Here is a 14242-nt window from a genome sequence, read left to right as displayed (position 1 = left end):
CCAATAGGACCACTTGGGAAGCTAAAAGCCGACGAAGCAAAGTTAAAAAAGAACAAAAAAGATTGGTTCCCCGTGTTGCAACCACGTAATAAAACTAGAACAATGAATAAAATATTGAAAGAGAAATGTTTAGATCAGCATCAATATATATTATGTTACAAGGTTCCTGTGGAATATAGGTATCTCATCCATATTCCTTTTTTAATCGCATGGCATCCATACTTCTTGTTTTCCTTAGCTTTCCATGTCAAATAATTTACCTTTTTTTGTTCAATTATTGTGATAAGAAATGCATCTGTTCTGCATTATTAGGTCTTTTTGTTCAATTATTAGGTTTCTTTGTTCATCTAACATAAGAAATGTTATTCCTTCACAAGGATCTGTTCTGTTTTTTTTTTTTTTTTAAAAAAAAAAAAAGAAAAAAAAAGACCAGATTTAACTTTAATTTTTTTTTTTTTTTTTAAAGCCAAACGACGTCGTGAAAGGCTAAGAAAACGTTGGATGCAATTGACGTACGTCGTCTCTTCTTCGAGGCCAGCCTAGGAATGAGGAAAAAAAAGAAATTACTCTGTTTTTTCTTTTTCCAAGTAAAATTGCTCTGTTTTGGCCTCTTCACAACCAAACCAAATCTTTCCTAAATCTGCATAACTAATGAACAATCACACACCCAACAAGCCAAACACTTCCCACATGAAAAGTGAAAAAAACTCGAGCACTAACGGACAAACACTTTGACTCAACAAGGCAGCATTCTCAACAAACAAGGAAACTCAAGCAAAACCAAAGGCAACTCAAATCAACCCAAATGTTTCCCTTTTGTAAATGTCAAACACTTGTATAAATTGCCTATGAATGAATAAGATGGCAGAGCAGCAAGATTAACCAAACACCTTCTTTATGGTCTTCAAAATATCATCCAACCGTTCGGCTCGCACGCAGAAGAGGAACCTCAATTTTCTTTTATTCTTTTTTTTTTTTCCTAAGGAAGGGAAAATGTTTAGAGTACTGTACTTTTACTACAATTTTCAGAGTATATGATTGACAAGTCCGTCGATAATTAATTTAATTAAAAAGTGAATATTTTTGCTTAATCATATCAATTACAAACTGTCATAATAGTCTTTAAAAAAAATTTGTCATTTCATTAATTAATTATGAACTGTCATAATATAATAATTTTTTTAAAAAAAAAAATTGTAAGAAAAGTTGTAAATTAATGTCTCTCGCAGTCTCTTTTAAGGCAATACAAAATGCCAGTGTGCCACGACAGTGATCAATGATAGATTATGATGAATATTTTCAGTGATTAGCTTTTATCATTATGACAAACCTAGACGACATCTCAATTATGGTTAAAGAAAAGGAAAAGGATTATCAACATATATGGCACTATTATCAACATTTTGATAATGGTCACGGTGCTTTTGTGGTCTAATTTTTTCTAGGGGTCTTTAAATCAGTTAGATTAACCTGTTTTTAGAAGATCGAGTTTCAAGTGTTGGAAAAATAAACAAAATTTGGCACAAGTTTACCGGACAATCCCAATGTTTTCCCATAACATAAACAAGAAAAATGATTACATGTTTAAGTAGTGTTGTACATATATATATATCCCAATCAAATAGATCGATCGATCGATATCAACTTAGACATTAGAAGGAAGAATAAGCATGAAATCTACTCTTAATTAAGTCTTAACATGAAAGAAACGCTAACATATATAATGCCCCTACCTAATAATGCCTAATGCCTAATGCAATCACAAACGAATGACGAGGTGCGGCTGAATCGCTGAAGGTTCTCGATCGTCAGAAGCAAGCATCCAAAAGGCAACAACAACAGAGTGCCGCTAAACTGCAAATAGCACAAAACTTTGTCAATATATTTTCTCAAATTACCATATTAATTAGCTTCATCCATCTATAATAAAAATACAACCCAGCCTCCTCAAGTATTATCTTACAACTATTTCATAGCGCTGACGTATCAGTCTCAATCATCTTTAACGATAACTGAATTAATTGATTGAAACCATCACGTTAGCATTGCAATATACATCATTAATTAATTACTTTCTCCTAAACAGTTCGTCTTAATTAAAACGGAGCCATGTTATCGGCGACAAACATTTGCTCCTATTTTAGGGTACAACATACACAAATAAGGAACTCAAATACAAAAGAGGCCATCGATCTTCACCAAGTGAATACGTACTCTGCTATATCTTACACACACCTTGAAAAAAATAAAAGAAATAAAATCTGCTATTATATATAACATGGTAATTAACGATATTGCTCTTCTAGGCTTCAAATATTCCCTTCCGGAACATACAATATTAATCTAGGTAAAATATCCTATAACTAGGTACTTTGGTATGTTACGGTGTTACCAACCGATTTGGATCCGATCCACAAAGGATAAAATACATTTTTCGTGGGCAGTTCATAGTTCATGACAACAATGCTATGCAACAAGATAATTAAAGAAAAGACTTTTGAGTGCCCTAAACGGTTAGTTTGAGATGGTCGAACAGTACTCTTGGTCATGACAGTGGTTCGTCCACCTTTCAAGATCAATTTGAGAATGGCCAAACCACTATATGTTGGTTCGCCGGTTTGGAGTTGAGTGGTTCCGCCACCCAACAATCACCCAAAAGCCACCCTTTTTTATTTTTTATTTATTCCTATCACGACATGACCCGTTCATATATATATATATATATATTTTGCATTGGATTCAAATCCATTACCAAAACAAAAGAAAAAATAGCCAATATATATGCTGAACTATGACAAAGACCAAAAAGGGGCCAGAAATCTTCAAGTTTCACAGTCTTATATACCTAGACGATTCCAAATATATATATATATATATAATAAAATTATAAAACAATGCAACCCTCTTCAGAACCAACTCAAACAATTAAATATTGGCAAGCAATCTTTGGCATGAAATTTGCCAATCACTTGAAAAAGACTGTAAAACTGATTTCCAGTGCTGAGAGACAGAGAGAGAGAGAGAGAGAGAGAGAGAGAGAGGCACATACCATCCTTCAAGGAAACCTTGTTCTTGCCTAGGAGGCTGCTGGCTGTAGTACTGTGGAGCATAGCCCTGCTGCGGCGGGTACCCCGGCTGCTGAGGGTAACCTTGGACAGGGTACCCTGGTGGAGGATAAGCATCCTTTGGATACCCTATAAGTATATATATATATTTATATATACAGATGATCAATAACAGAAACCTTATATATATATAGCAGATGATCAATAACAGAAACCCATCGCTAGTACAGTGCGTACCTTGAGGAGGAGGAACACCGACGGGAGCCTGCTGCTGGTTGTAGTAACTCATGATTTCTCTCTTCACAAGAATTCTCCTGCGCTTAACCAAAGATTTTCAGAATGAGAGGAAAAAGTGTGAGCCTTTGGGGATGCTCTTTATAGAAAAATAAAGGCGGCGAAGGCCGAGTCTGGAACCTGAACGAAGCTTCTTTCAGTGGCCAAACCGACTAGCTAGCTCTTCAATGAATTACGGCGAGGCACACGGCCACAGGCACGGTGCCGTTCTGGTTTACCAATAAAAAAGAATAAAGTTGTCGGCAACCCCACGCGTTAAGCAATAAGGAAGAAAGTCGAAGCAGCTTGTTCAACTTTTTCAACTTTAGACATCAAAGCCTGAAGAAAGGAATGAGAATACAGATAAAACAGCTAATAATTATCATGACAAAAATAAATAAAAAATTAGGCATCATGAAAAGGCATTTATTTGTTAATATTTTTTATTTTTTATTTTTAGCTTAAAAAAGTATTCTAACTTGAGATTAATGTTTTTTACACAGTACATCCACTTATTTTGAAAAACTCAAACAAACGAGAGAGCCCTATTTGTAAAAAATTAAAAATTAAGAATTTTTTTTTTTAATCCCTTCTCTACTTAGGTCACCTTAATTTTTATAATAGCTTTCTGAATTTTTAAAAAATAGTTTTTTATTCATTTTTTATTTTAGTTTTTTTTTTTTAAAATAAGGGTATTATTATTTGTAAAAAAAATTGACATTTTTTACACACGTTGATAGTTTGATAGATCACTTTAACACACTTCAAAATTCAAAAAGTCATTCTAAAATCAACTGTTTAGAGAGTTTTTTTTTTAACATAAATTTTCTACAAACTGGTTTGTAGGAAATTTTATACAATCAACATATAAAAATGACATATGTCATTTAAACATGTGATAAACCAATGTTTTTTTATTAATGTTTTTTCTTTTACGGCCTTGATTGCTGCACTACAGCAGCACAACACTCCCCCTCACATGAGGATGTGGCCCAGTGTGTGAGCTTCACCCTCATGTGAGGGATATTGTGCACATGTGGTGTTGGTGTAGTGAAAATAACATTTCCCTTTTTTTATTATCAAAATACCACTTTTATCGAAATATGTCTATTATATTCCTGACACGTGTCATTTTTCAATTATATATAGCCACGCACATTTTTTTTATTTTTTTTTTTAGTTTTTTTAATATATATATATAATAATTATATATTAAAAAATTAATTTTATTATTTATTAATTAAAAAATGATACGTGACAGTAGCATTATAGGCATATTTTGACAAAATCAATTTTTTAAAATTTTTTAATAATTTGAAGGCTACTTCCAAAACGATGGTAGTTTGGAAACTAAAATATAATTTTCTCATCCTTTTAAATAATAAGTTAACTTTTTTTTTTCTATTATTTTTCTAATTGAATGAAGCGGTAACGACAATTTGTCTGTCAGTCTTCTATGCCAAAAGCAAACGGTGTCAAATTTGAAACAAGCGAATCACGACCCTTTGTTTTGTTCTTCTGGGCAATTTGTAATATAATAAAGAAAATAATTCGTCCAATCACCCTTACCTCATTCAAAAATGCAAGGAGGGCCTGAGACATGATGATGATCGATGACCCCACTGACCAAGATGATATCATGATGCACCCTAACATTTATTATTCTCAACTTTATTTAATCTAAACTTGAAAGGAGCCTGACAAATATATAACCACGCCTAGGGTTTTTTATTTTTTTTTATTTATTTTTCAATTGAAAGAAAAGTTAAACACATAAAAAAATAAAAACAAAAGCGAAAATAATAAAATAGAGACCAAATAATTTTATGTGGTTTGGTCTATGACTTTTGTCGGATAAAGCTCAAAAGGTTACATTTTTGCTCTTATTGCTTGATTATTTTATAATATATAATACTCATATTTATAGAAGAATTGAAATAGATAAGAATGATAATCAAATCTGATTGATCTGATTATCATCAAATATAATTACAATCAACTTTATAAAAGGAAAGTAACGTACAATATCAATATAATATATTTTCTTTCAATATAGGAAATATCTTCTCTAATATTCTGGAAATATATTCTCTAACATCCCCTAATATATAGAGAATATATTCTCTAACATCGAAGATATTCAAATTTGCCATTGCAAGTATTGTAGATGAGTAATGTTAAAATTTATATTCCTATTTTACTGTATTTTTGTGACTGTCTATTTTTTAGATTAATTATTGTTAAAAATAAATTAAAAGTTGATGAACACTGTCAGATAAGGATATGATTTTAAAAATTTATCATTATAAATAGCCGGACAAATACCAAGGCTTTTGATCAGTCATTGTTTATAAAAAAAATTAAAGCTGATCAGTACTGTCACATCAACTTAGTAAGATGAAAGTGTGATTTTATATATTTTCGATTCTAAATAATCTGACAAATACCAAGGCTTTACATCAGTCATTGTTTAAAAAAAAATTAAAGCTGATCAGTACTGTCACATCAACTTATTAAGATGAAAGTGTGATTTTATATATTTTCGATTCTAAATAATCTGACAAATACCAAGGCTTTACATCAGTCATTGTTTAAAAAAAAATTAAAGCTGATCAGTACTGTTATATCAACTTAATAAGATGAAAGTGTGATTTTTTATATTTTCAGTTCTAAATAATCTGACAAATACCAAGGCTTCGACTCTTCATTTGAACTTTCTTAAAATTAATTAGCCCCTTCCATAAATTATAGTCCTAGGTTAATTTTTTTTTTTTTTTTTTTTTTTTTATAGCCTAATATTAGTTTATTATAATTTTTTTTAAAAAAAAAAAGAAAAAAAAAAAAATCTTTCATTAAAGAAATAACGTAAACTACACTTTATCCCTTCAAACTTTTACCCTTTCCAGATATACCACGAAACTTTAAATCGTTGCAACTGGCTCTAATTCAAAGTTTCGGTATTAGTTCACCCACTCCGTCCAAATCAATCGTTAACTCGGGCGGAAAATATAGGTATAATTACACATGATATGATTTTCAAAAAAAGCTCTAACAAAAATCCAAAATAAGTCATATTGATATTGACACTCCCCACGACAAAAACAAAACCTAACCCTTTTTTTTTATAAAGCGTTGGTAAAAGTAATTTTTTCCACATCATGGTGAAAACGAAACTTCGAATTAGGGGACGAGTTGCCGCGATTTAAAATTTCTTGTACATGTGAATAGGTGATATTTTGGGGTGAAGTGTAATTTACCTGAAGAAAAAAAAATTACAAATTATTTTAGATTGGCAAAAATTTTCTTCAAATTGGATTGAAAAAAAAAAATTTATTGAATTCAATCTTTTAAATTGATATCTGTCTATTGAGCATGTAATTGAAAAAAAAAGACGTCCTTTATAGATTTTGATGAATAGACCTTGGATGATATCTGCTAGTCATAGAAAATTGAGTTTAGGCAAAATTTAGCGCAACTGTTAGTCAAGCCTAAAGTAGTTCACTAATGGGTCTTGTCTTGGGAGGTTAGCTGTGTTTGTTTGGAGAAAAATATGGGGCTTTTGAAGTAGGAAAAGAAGAGAAAAAGACAAACAAACTGTAGCCTTATTTGTCCCGTCTTCCTGTTACGGAGACAAGATCATTATGCACATCGATGTCTTACACAATTCCCTGTCCCCTTAGAGAGAGAGAGAGAGAGCCTTGAAACTAATTTCTTAAACAATCTTCAAAATTATGTTTATCCTAAGTACAAGTACAACACCACCTTCTGCGAAAAAGCTAAGATTGGTGAAGCAGAGGCCACCAAGATTACTCCGTGAGTCCGTGTTATCCATAGCCACTCTATAAGCAGTGGGACACATTAAGGATATTAGTGTCCAAATAGCATACTAATCAATCCCCTCCTGTTCAAGTTACCCTATCTGGCTGGAGAGAAAAGAGAGGAAAAATATCATGATGGTCAATTGATCCTAATCCAAAAAGGTAGCCAAAAAATTATGGCTTACTCTGCATAACTATACACCAGACAATGTTACAAGATTGTGACGAATCTTTGGATTTTGTTCATTCCATACTCTGAACTTTGTAGCATCTCAAATGCGCTGCACTGCCTTAGCAAGGAACATGACAGCTGCTTAAGACCAGAAGAGCCACTTCCGACGCCGATAGGCTCTACCTTTGCTGGGTTTTACAGTGATTCTTTCTGCATTATCAATAACCCAATTGCTGAAATCAGGTGAAGAAACAAGTTCTTCCAAGGCTTTCTCTGTGGAGCCTCTCGTGAACGTTTCCCACTCGGCCTTCGAAAATATTTTCCTTTCAGGTGTAGCATGGAACGTAGAAGGGTATAACCCTGAATCTGACAGCAGACAAGGTGCTGTCCTGGTAAAACCTGAAGGATAGAATGTGTAAAGACGTATAATATTTCTTTTTCATTAATCAGATTAGTCAAATTAAGAATACAAGAGATCAATCAAACCTCGATCAGCAGAATTGCATGGAGCCAAGGTGAAATTTTTGGTTCCAGGCGTAAAGAACTTGGAGTTATCATCACTCCGAGTCTTGTATATATTTTCATCATGTGAATCTCCAAAAGGAGAAGAATCAGGCATCCGAGATCTTTTGCGTTTCTTTTTTGGAGATTTTACCATATTCCTGTAGAAGAATTCCACAAATGTAATGCATTACAAACCAAAGGGCACAAGCACAAATGAAAAGAAATATGCATGATGAAATTGCAGAATGCAGATAGTTTAAGACAAGTTGTTATTTATTAGAGCTCAGAAGGTTCGAAAAAATATGCAAATATGTCACATTTTTTTTCCAGGCCAAGTTAACAAATCATCTTCAGATTACTAGAAAGTAGAAACTGAGAATGTTTATCCCCACCCCCCAAATCAGCAAATTGTTTGTAATTGCATTTTCTGCATTATCAAAATTTGGAGACACCTATTAAACACGTTGGTGTTGAAGACCTTAATGGATGAAATGGAAGCAGATCCTGAAACCCTGATGATGGGAGGTAATCGTTAAGCTCCGGAATTGTAAAATCATACTTGTACAGGTGACGAAGGAATCTCAATCTACAGATTCTGCTCAATAAAGACGAGACCACTATTCCAGATATTAAAGCTTCTGCTGCAAGAAGAGGATCTGCAGAACCCTGGAAGCAACACACTAGTCAAAATTGTTCCGGGCCTTCAGAAAATGAGACAACTCATGTGTAGTAAATTGGATCATGGTTTTCCAAAAAAATAAAAAGAAAAAATATTGGTGGAGATGAAGAATTTGATATTTCTGAGATCAAAGAAATGAAACCTGAAGAATCATAACAGCAGCCAAGAGACGGATGGACCATGCAACAAAGTGAGATGTGCTTATATCAACTGATCCCTCTTCTGTCAGGACAAGCTTGCGGACTACCCAGAAGCCCATCCATGCCCCAGTAAGAGCAACAAAAGCCAGCAGAAATATTGCCAACTGCAATTCAAAGTTTTGAGAAACATCTCAACTTCTTAATTTGCCAAGCATTATCATCAGTGACTGCCCGCAGTCCTTGCATATTTATCACAACTACATGAATCTAAAGAGCAGGGCTTTATTTTCTAATTTAGATTAAGCTGTCACTATAACAGCAAATGCCTGCTTTAGCATAAAGGCCAAGTGCAACAGATTGGAAATTCTAATACACAAAACAGAAATCTAAATAAAATGACAAAAACAACAATGACACCAAATGATCAACACAAAGAATATTGGTGTACTTTTATGGTTTCATGTGAATCAAGTATTCAAATTTTAATTTCCACACCCAATATTACATACACTCCCAAATGGGACTCTTTTCTTTTTAACAAGTAGAGATCAATAAATTGAAGAGAGCCATTGAAAACTAAGAAAAGAGGATGAGACCCAAAAAAGAAGAGACCTTTACTTTTTATTATGTTAAAACTTCCACCACAAAATCTTGTAGGTATTAGGGAAATTTCTATGTAACTACTTCAAGGAGGCATCCCATTTTGAACAGGGATATATATAATTTTACCCCCTTTTCTTTGGGGGAAAAAGGTAGACAGATAGTTGTTTATTAGCATATTCCAAACGTAGAATTGCCCTAAACCACTTAATAATGTTACAGCAAAAATAAGTACTAACAGAGGTTTTGCCAGTCTCTCAACTGAAACTGGATAATGCACATGACTTGTGTTTGTATTTTAACTTGTGAAGAAAGCTAAACCATTACTCATTTCATTTGGATTGATAAGATTTAACTCATTCACACCCACTTCTCTACCACCGTAGCCAAAGCCAACACAATAAAGCTCAACCAACAATTTATGTATCCAAGTAAAACAGATAAATACTCGTGTAAATAAAACAAAAACAACAAAAAACAAAAACAAAAACAAAAGAAATCAAAGATGTCGACAAATAAGTAACTCCTATATACCAGAAATGCAAAGCCAATGGACTTGTTTGGTAAGTAATTGTATTTTAGAATATTTGTGTGTTGTATGGTAAGAAGTGATTGATGTGATATAAAATTTGAGAATGTTTTATAGAAAAGTGAAAAAGTTTTGTTTTGTAGAGGTTTTTTTATTTGAATAGTAATAAAATATTATTAATGTGATATAAAAAGTATAAAAAAGTTAGAATGTTTTTTATTTGATTTTTTTGGGAGAAGTGAAAAGAAAAAGATGGAGAGTTGGGAATGGTTTGTCAAACAAGCCCCAATGATTTTTGTTCACTAATTACTCATTCACATGTACAGTTAAAACAACGTCTTCCCAGCAAACAAAAGAATAACATGCAGAAAGAAGGATCTAGATGAAAGACCATGAAGTTATTCTCTCTTCACAGCAGATTTACATACATACAGGATTGTACATGTCTTCACTGATTCCTATCTCCGTAAGTACGGCACGGCACAATCCAGGTAAGTAACGGAGGAAAAAAGATCCCAAACCAACCTGACAAAAAAGATTGTATTTGAATAATGTCTTTCATCTAAATGAGGGGGTCAAAAGAGAGTCGACTTAAGTTTGATACCCACAGCAGATGAGTATATAAAAATTGCGAGCGAGTTCTTTCGACCAGTCGGCAGAAGCTTCATCCCCTGTCAATAACCAACAAGAATATTGCCATATTACAATATCAGAAAATGATGCCAAAGCAACAAAAATAATTTCTTCAGATGGTCGAGACAAAGAAATCATTCAAAGCCTCAATCCCATAAAGAAGCTGACATAAATGATAATAACAAGTCCGATAAATCAAGAGCTAATAATAAAATGATAGAATTAGAAATATGCATTAAGAAAAACTCAAAACTGAATGCAAAGCATATACATGTTCCAAACTTCCAACTGAAACTTGAACCCAGACAATTCTTTTGGCCAGTTAGGAATCCTAATCGTAATAGCAAAAGACAGTAACAAAGCTGGAAGAGCCAATTTTAACAAAAAGAAGGAATGCCACAAAAGATGTCCAATAGAAGTCAACTATCATACTTTTGCTCCCACTAATACTGAGGTTACCAATTTGAACCAAAACAAAGATGCCACCGATGAATATCAAATAGACACCACTAAAAACAAAATCGAGAAGTGAGATACTGATAAACCTGATACACGTAACTCCAAATTTCGTGCTGATAGCAAAAATACAAATAAAATAATAGGAAAAAAAAATGATGAAAAAAAAAATCTTAGGGGGAGTTTGGCAAAATTCTCAAAAAACACTTTTCAAACAGTAGTTATCTAAATGAGTTTTTAGATGTGGCCCTCAAAGAAAGAAATTTCAATTGTTTTTTGCAAGCCACTTACCCAAAAATATGCAAAAGTTAGGTATAACTGATTAATTAACATGAATTAAATACTTATTCGTAAGTCCAATAAATTTTAACAGAAAATCCAGATTATATTTACAGCTTAAAAATTGTAAATGGAATCCAATTATTAATAGTAAAGGAAATAAAAATTATATTACCTGAAAAAGGATCATCAATATTACAAGGATGACTCCAATTGAGATTGCACTTCCATAATAAAACACTAATGACTTGCTTAGAGAGGACGCGAGGCTCATCAAAACTATGCCCAGGACTAAACATATTATGCGATATAAGAAAAATTCTGCAAAACAAAATAACGGTCATTGAACAGGTTACTAGCGTAAAAATTATGGTAGGAGGGAAATCCTTCAAAATATAAACTAAAAAAAGTACCTTCTTCAATGGACACCATAAAGTTTTCTAAGGATGAACCAGCAGTCCTTATGTCTAAGATCCTGTTGTCAAAAGGTGACATGGACCGAACCCAAGAACCCTTGGCAACTTTCTCCCACTGACCTTGAGGGCACATCCCTATCCTTAGAGACATATTCCTGCAAAGGAAACATACTACTCTTATTTAATAAACAAATACTTTTAGATTGGTACCATATGCTTCAATCATTATTGGCCACGTCTACTCTTATTTCCAACCATTTAAGAATGCATAGAAGAAAACCTTTACTTATTCCTTAGTCAATAATTAAGATGAATGGGCACCTCATAAAAATAACTTTGTTCTGCATGTGCTCCTTAATTCAAGATATCAATCAATAATATTAAGTTTATCTAACCAAATGCAAAAACGCTGATATTTGAGACTGTTATTTTATTTCAGCCAAGAACACACTTCCGCACACATACTTCCCACAATTTTCAATAACAGATATAGACTGTATAGCAGAACGCTTTATCTTGAAAAAACACAAAATTGCCGCATGTAAGCCAACTTCTCCAAAGCAACAGCTAAGTTCTGAGAATTTGTAACATCGAGATTTGAGAGTATTGAATTATAAAACAGTAAACTATTTGTCCCATAAAGTCAAATCAGACTCAGATATGACATGTCTGGTGTGAAAACCACATGGTAGGATGACTCACCTATGGAAACAAATCTCAGGATTCGGTATACGAATGCTTGGATCTTTTTGTGATACATTCACCTTCACTGAGTGGGCAAATTTTTTCAAATTTTTAAGCCTTGACAATCCACGGATATGAACTCTTTCACAGACCACTGAAGTGCCGGGCTTCGAACCTGGAGAATTTTTCACTGGCAGACCGCTTGATAGCTGCAGCCTATTAGATTGAGCAACAACTGTGAAACCAAAAAGATAAAAGCAGAGTATCACTATCTATCCAAATATTCAAATGCACAAAACCCATCTCCACCTCCAGATGCTCCTAATATTAGTCTCACTCCCACAAAGGTTCACGTTAATTGCCAAAACAACAACAAAACAAAAAGAGAGAAAATGAAAGGAGAATACTCTATAACAATCTCCCTTCTTGAGCCTAATAAAGAAATTCCCATTCCATTCCTCATTCCTTCTGAGAATTCAAACAGCAGGCATAAAATCCAAATGCCACAGTACAATGAACAGAGAACATAACATCCAAGCTGGTATACCTTGCATCATATATGATCCAACATTGAAGACTTAATGAAATGCCATGAAATAATGAAACAAGAACTAAATGAGTTTTCTTTGCATGCTAATCTCTCGCTACCCTAGATTAGAAAACAAGCATTTGCACGTAAATAAGAAAAAACATCAAGAACATTTTTACCCACTAAAGGCGATAAATATGTGTTGCTAACCAACACTCAGTTTAAAAAAAAAAAAAAAAAAAAAAAAAAAAAAAAAAAAAATGGGATAAGGAAAACAGAAAAGTCGTATTTTGCTTTCATATTTTTCACAAAGAAACTACAATCAAGTATTTTACATCCAGTCAGAAAGTAAGAAACTTTCACGTCCTATTTCTACTTAATCTCTTCTAATTATCTCCGAAGCCAAACAAAACCATATCCAATTTCTACTACTGAATGCTTTACAAACTCTAAACCCTAGATTTTGGAATATCCGAGAGGCACAGCCAAATTCAAAGCGTAGTGGAAGAGAAACTACCCAAAGAGCGTTCAGTGACGGGGGCAGCGGAGGCCCGAGCCGGAATCACGAGGAAGAGAAGCCAGAGAATACGGGCGAGGATCCGAACCGGGTTTGCAGAACCCATGGTTTCGGAATTCCGAGAGGAAAAGGCGCGCATTGAAAATACGGCCAAGTTGAGAGGGCAATTCTGCTATTTTGCAGGGGCGCTACAGCTTAAATTGGGCCTTACCGACTTTAATCCAGGCCCGAATATAATCGGTTTAAACTTTTTAAATTGTAAAACTACATTTACCCCCTCAAATTATACCCAATTGTAATATTTCTCTCAAACTTTAAAAAAGTTGCATTCACCCCCTCCAGTTACCAAACCCTTTCCTCTCAAATCACCAAATCCTTTCACTTAGCCCCGTGGGTCTCCTTAGCTTGGCCGTGGTGCATGAACAAGGAAATTTCCTTTTTAATCTAAGTACATAATTGTATTTTTCACATAAATAATAGTGGTATAATCAACATTCTATTCATTTTTCATTGGAATTAATGGCAAAATCCTAACACAAGGTGACTATATAATTTGAGGGGGTTAATTGCAACTTTTTAAAGTCTAGGAAGACATTGCAATTTAAATGTAGACGGTGTATTTTACCCAAAATTGTAATACACGTACATCGTACTTTTATCCTACTATTTGGATATCGTAGTCTCCATCAGTCTTTTATTAAAAAACGAAAAAAGAAAATTAAAAATTAATAGGCACCGTCACATCAACCCATAGAGTGGGACGGAAGCTAAGTATTTATAATTATTCTTCAATTAATAGTGCCAAATGCCCAATAATGTGGTAAAAGGATGATTATACATGGAAATTTATTGTCATTAAAAAATTTAAATGACATGATAATATATACGATGGTTATTAAATTTGTGAAATTTAATTTGAACCATGAAATAAATAAGATTTTATTCCCA

The 14242-nt window shown here is 33.3% G+C and overlaps 2 protein-coding genes across 3 annotated transcripts; both read right to left on the bottom strand.

Moving 5' to 3' along the window:
* Positions 1-1527: 1527 nt before the first annotated feature.
* Positions 1528-3658, bottom strand: LOC133863868 (cysteine-rich and transmembrane domain-containing protein WIH2). Its single transcript, XM_062299989.1, has 4 exons — positions 3480-3658; positions 3303-3379; positions 3050-3194; positions 1528-1854 (listed from the first exon to the last, which is right to left on the bottom strand). Exons 2-4 carry the CDS (start codon positions 3352-3354, stop codon positions 1809-1811), a joined length of 243 nt encoding a protein of 80 aa, XP_062155973.1. The 5' UTR covers positions 3355-3379; positions 3480-3658; the 3' UTR covers positions 1528-1808.
* Positions 3659-6921: 3263 nt separating this feature from the next.
* Positions 6922-13489, bottom strand: LOC133864758 (uncharacterized). Of its 2 annotated transcripts, none has more exons than XM_062301170.1 (10): positions 13295-13489; positions 12267-12483; positions 11562-11719; positions 11324-11469; positions 10389-10451; positions 10213-10305; positions 8654-8815; positions 8311-8498; positions 7815-7990; positions 6922-7727 (listed from the first exon to the last, which is right to left on the bottom strand). In XM_062301170.1, the coding sequence occupies exons 1-10, from the start codon at positions 13431-13433 to the stop codon at positions 7471-7473; spliced, it is 1599 nt and encodes a 532-aa protein (XP_062157154.1). In that variant the 5' UTR covers positions 13434-13489; the 3' UTR covers positions 6922-7470. The 2 variants fall into 2 exon arrangements, with proteins under 2 accessions (XP_062157154.1, XP_062157155.1); XM_062301171.1 differs by having other exon boundaries at positions 8392-8498.
* Between the last annotated feature and the right edge of the window lie 753 nt (positions 13490-14242).

Source organism: Alnus glutinosa, chromosome 3 (assembly GCF_958979055.1).
Source record: "Alnus glutinosa chromosome 3, dhAlnGlut1.1, whole genome shotgun sequence".
NCBI classification, from domain to species: domain Eukaryota; kingdom Viridiplantae; phylum Streptophyta; class Magnoliopsida; order Fagales; family Betulaceae; genus Alnus; species Alnus glutinosa.
Note: the sequence above shows the minus strand (reverse complement) of the source record. Positions and strands in the feature narration are given on the sequence as shown.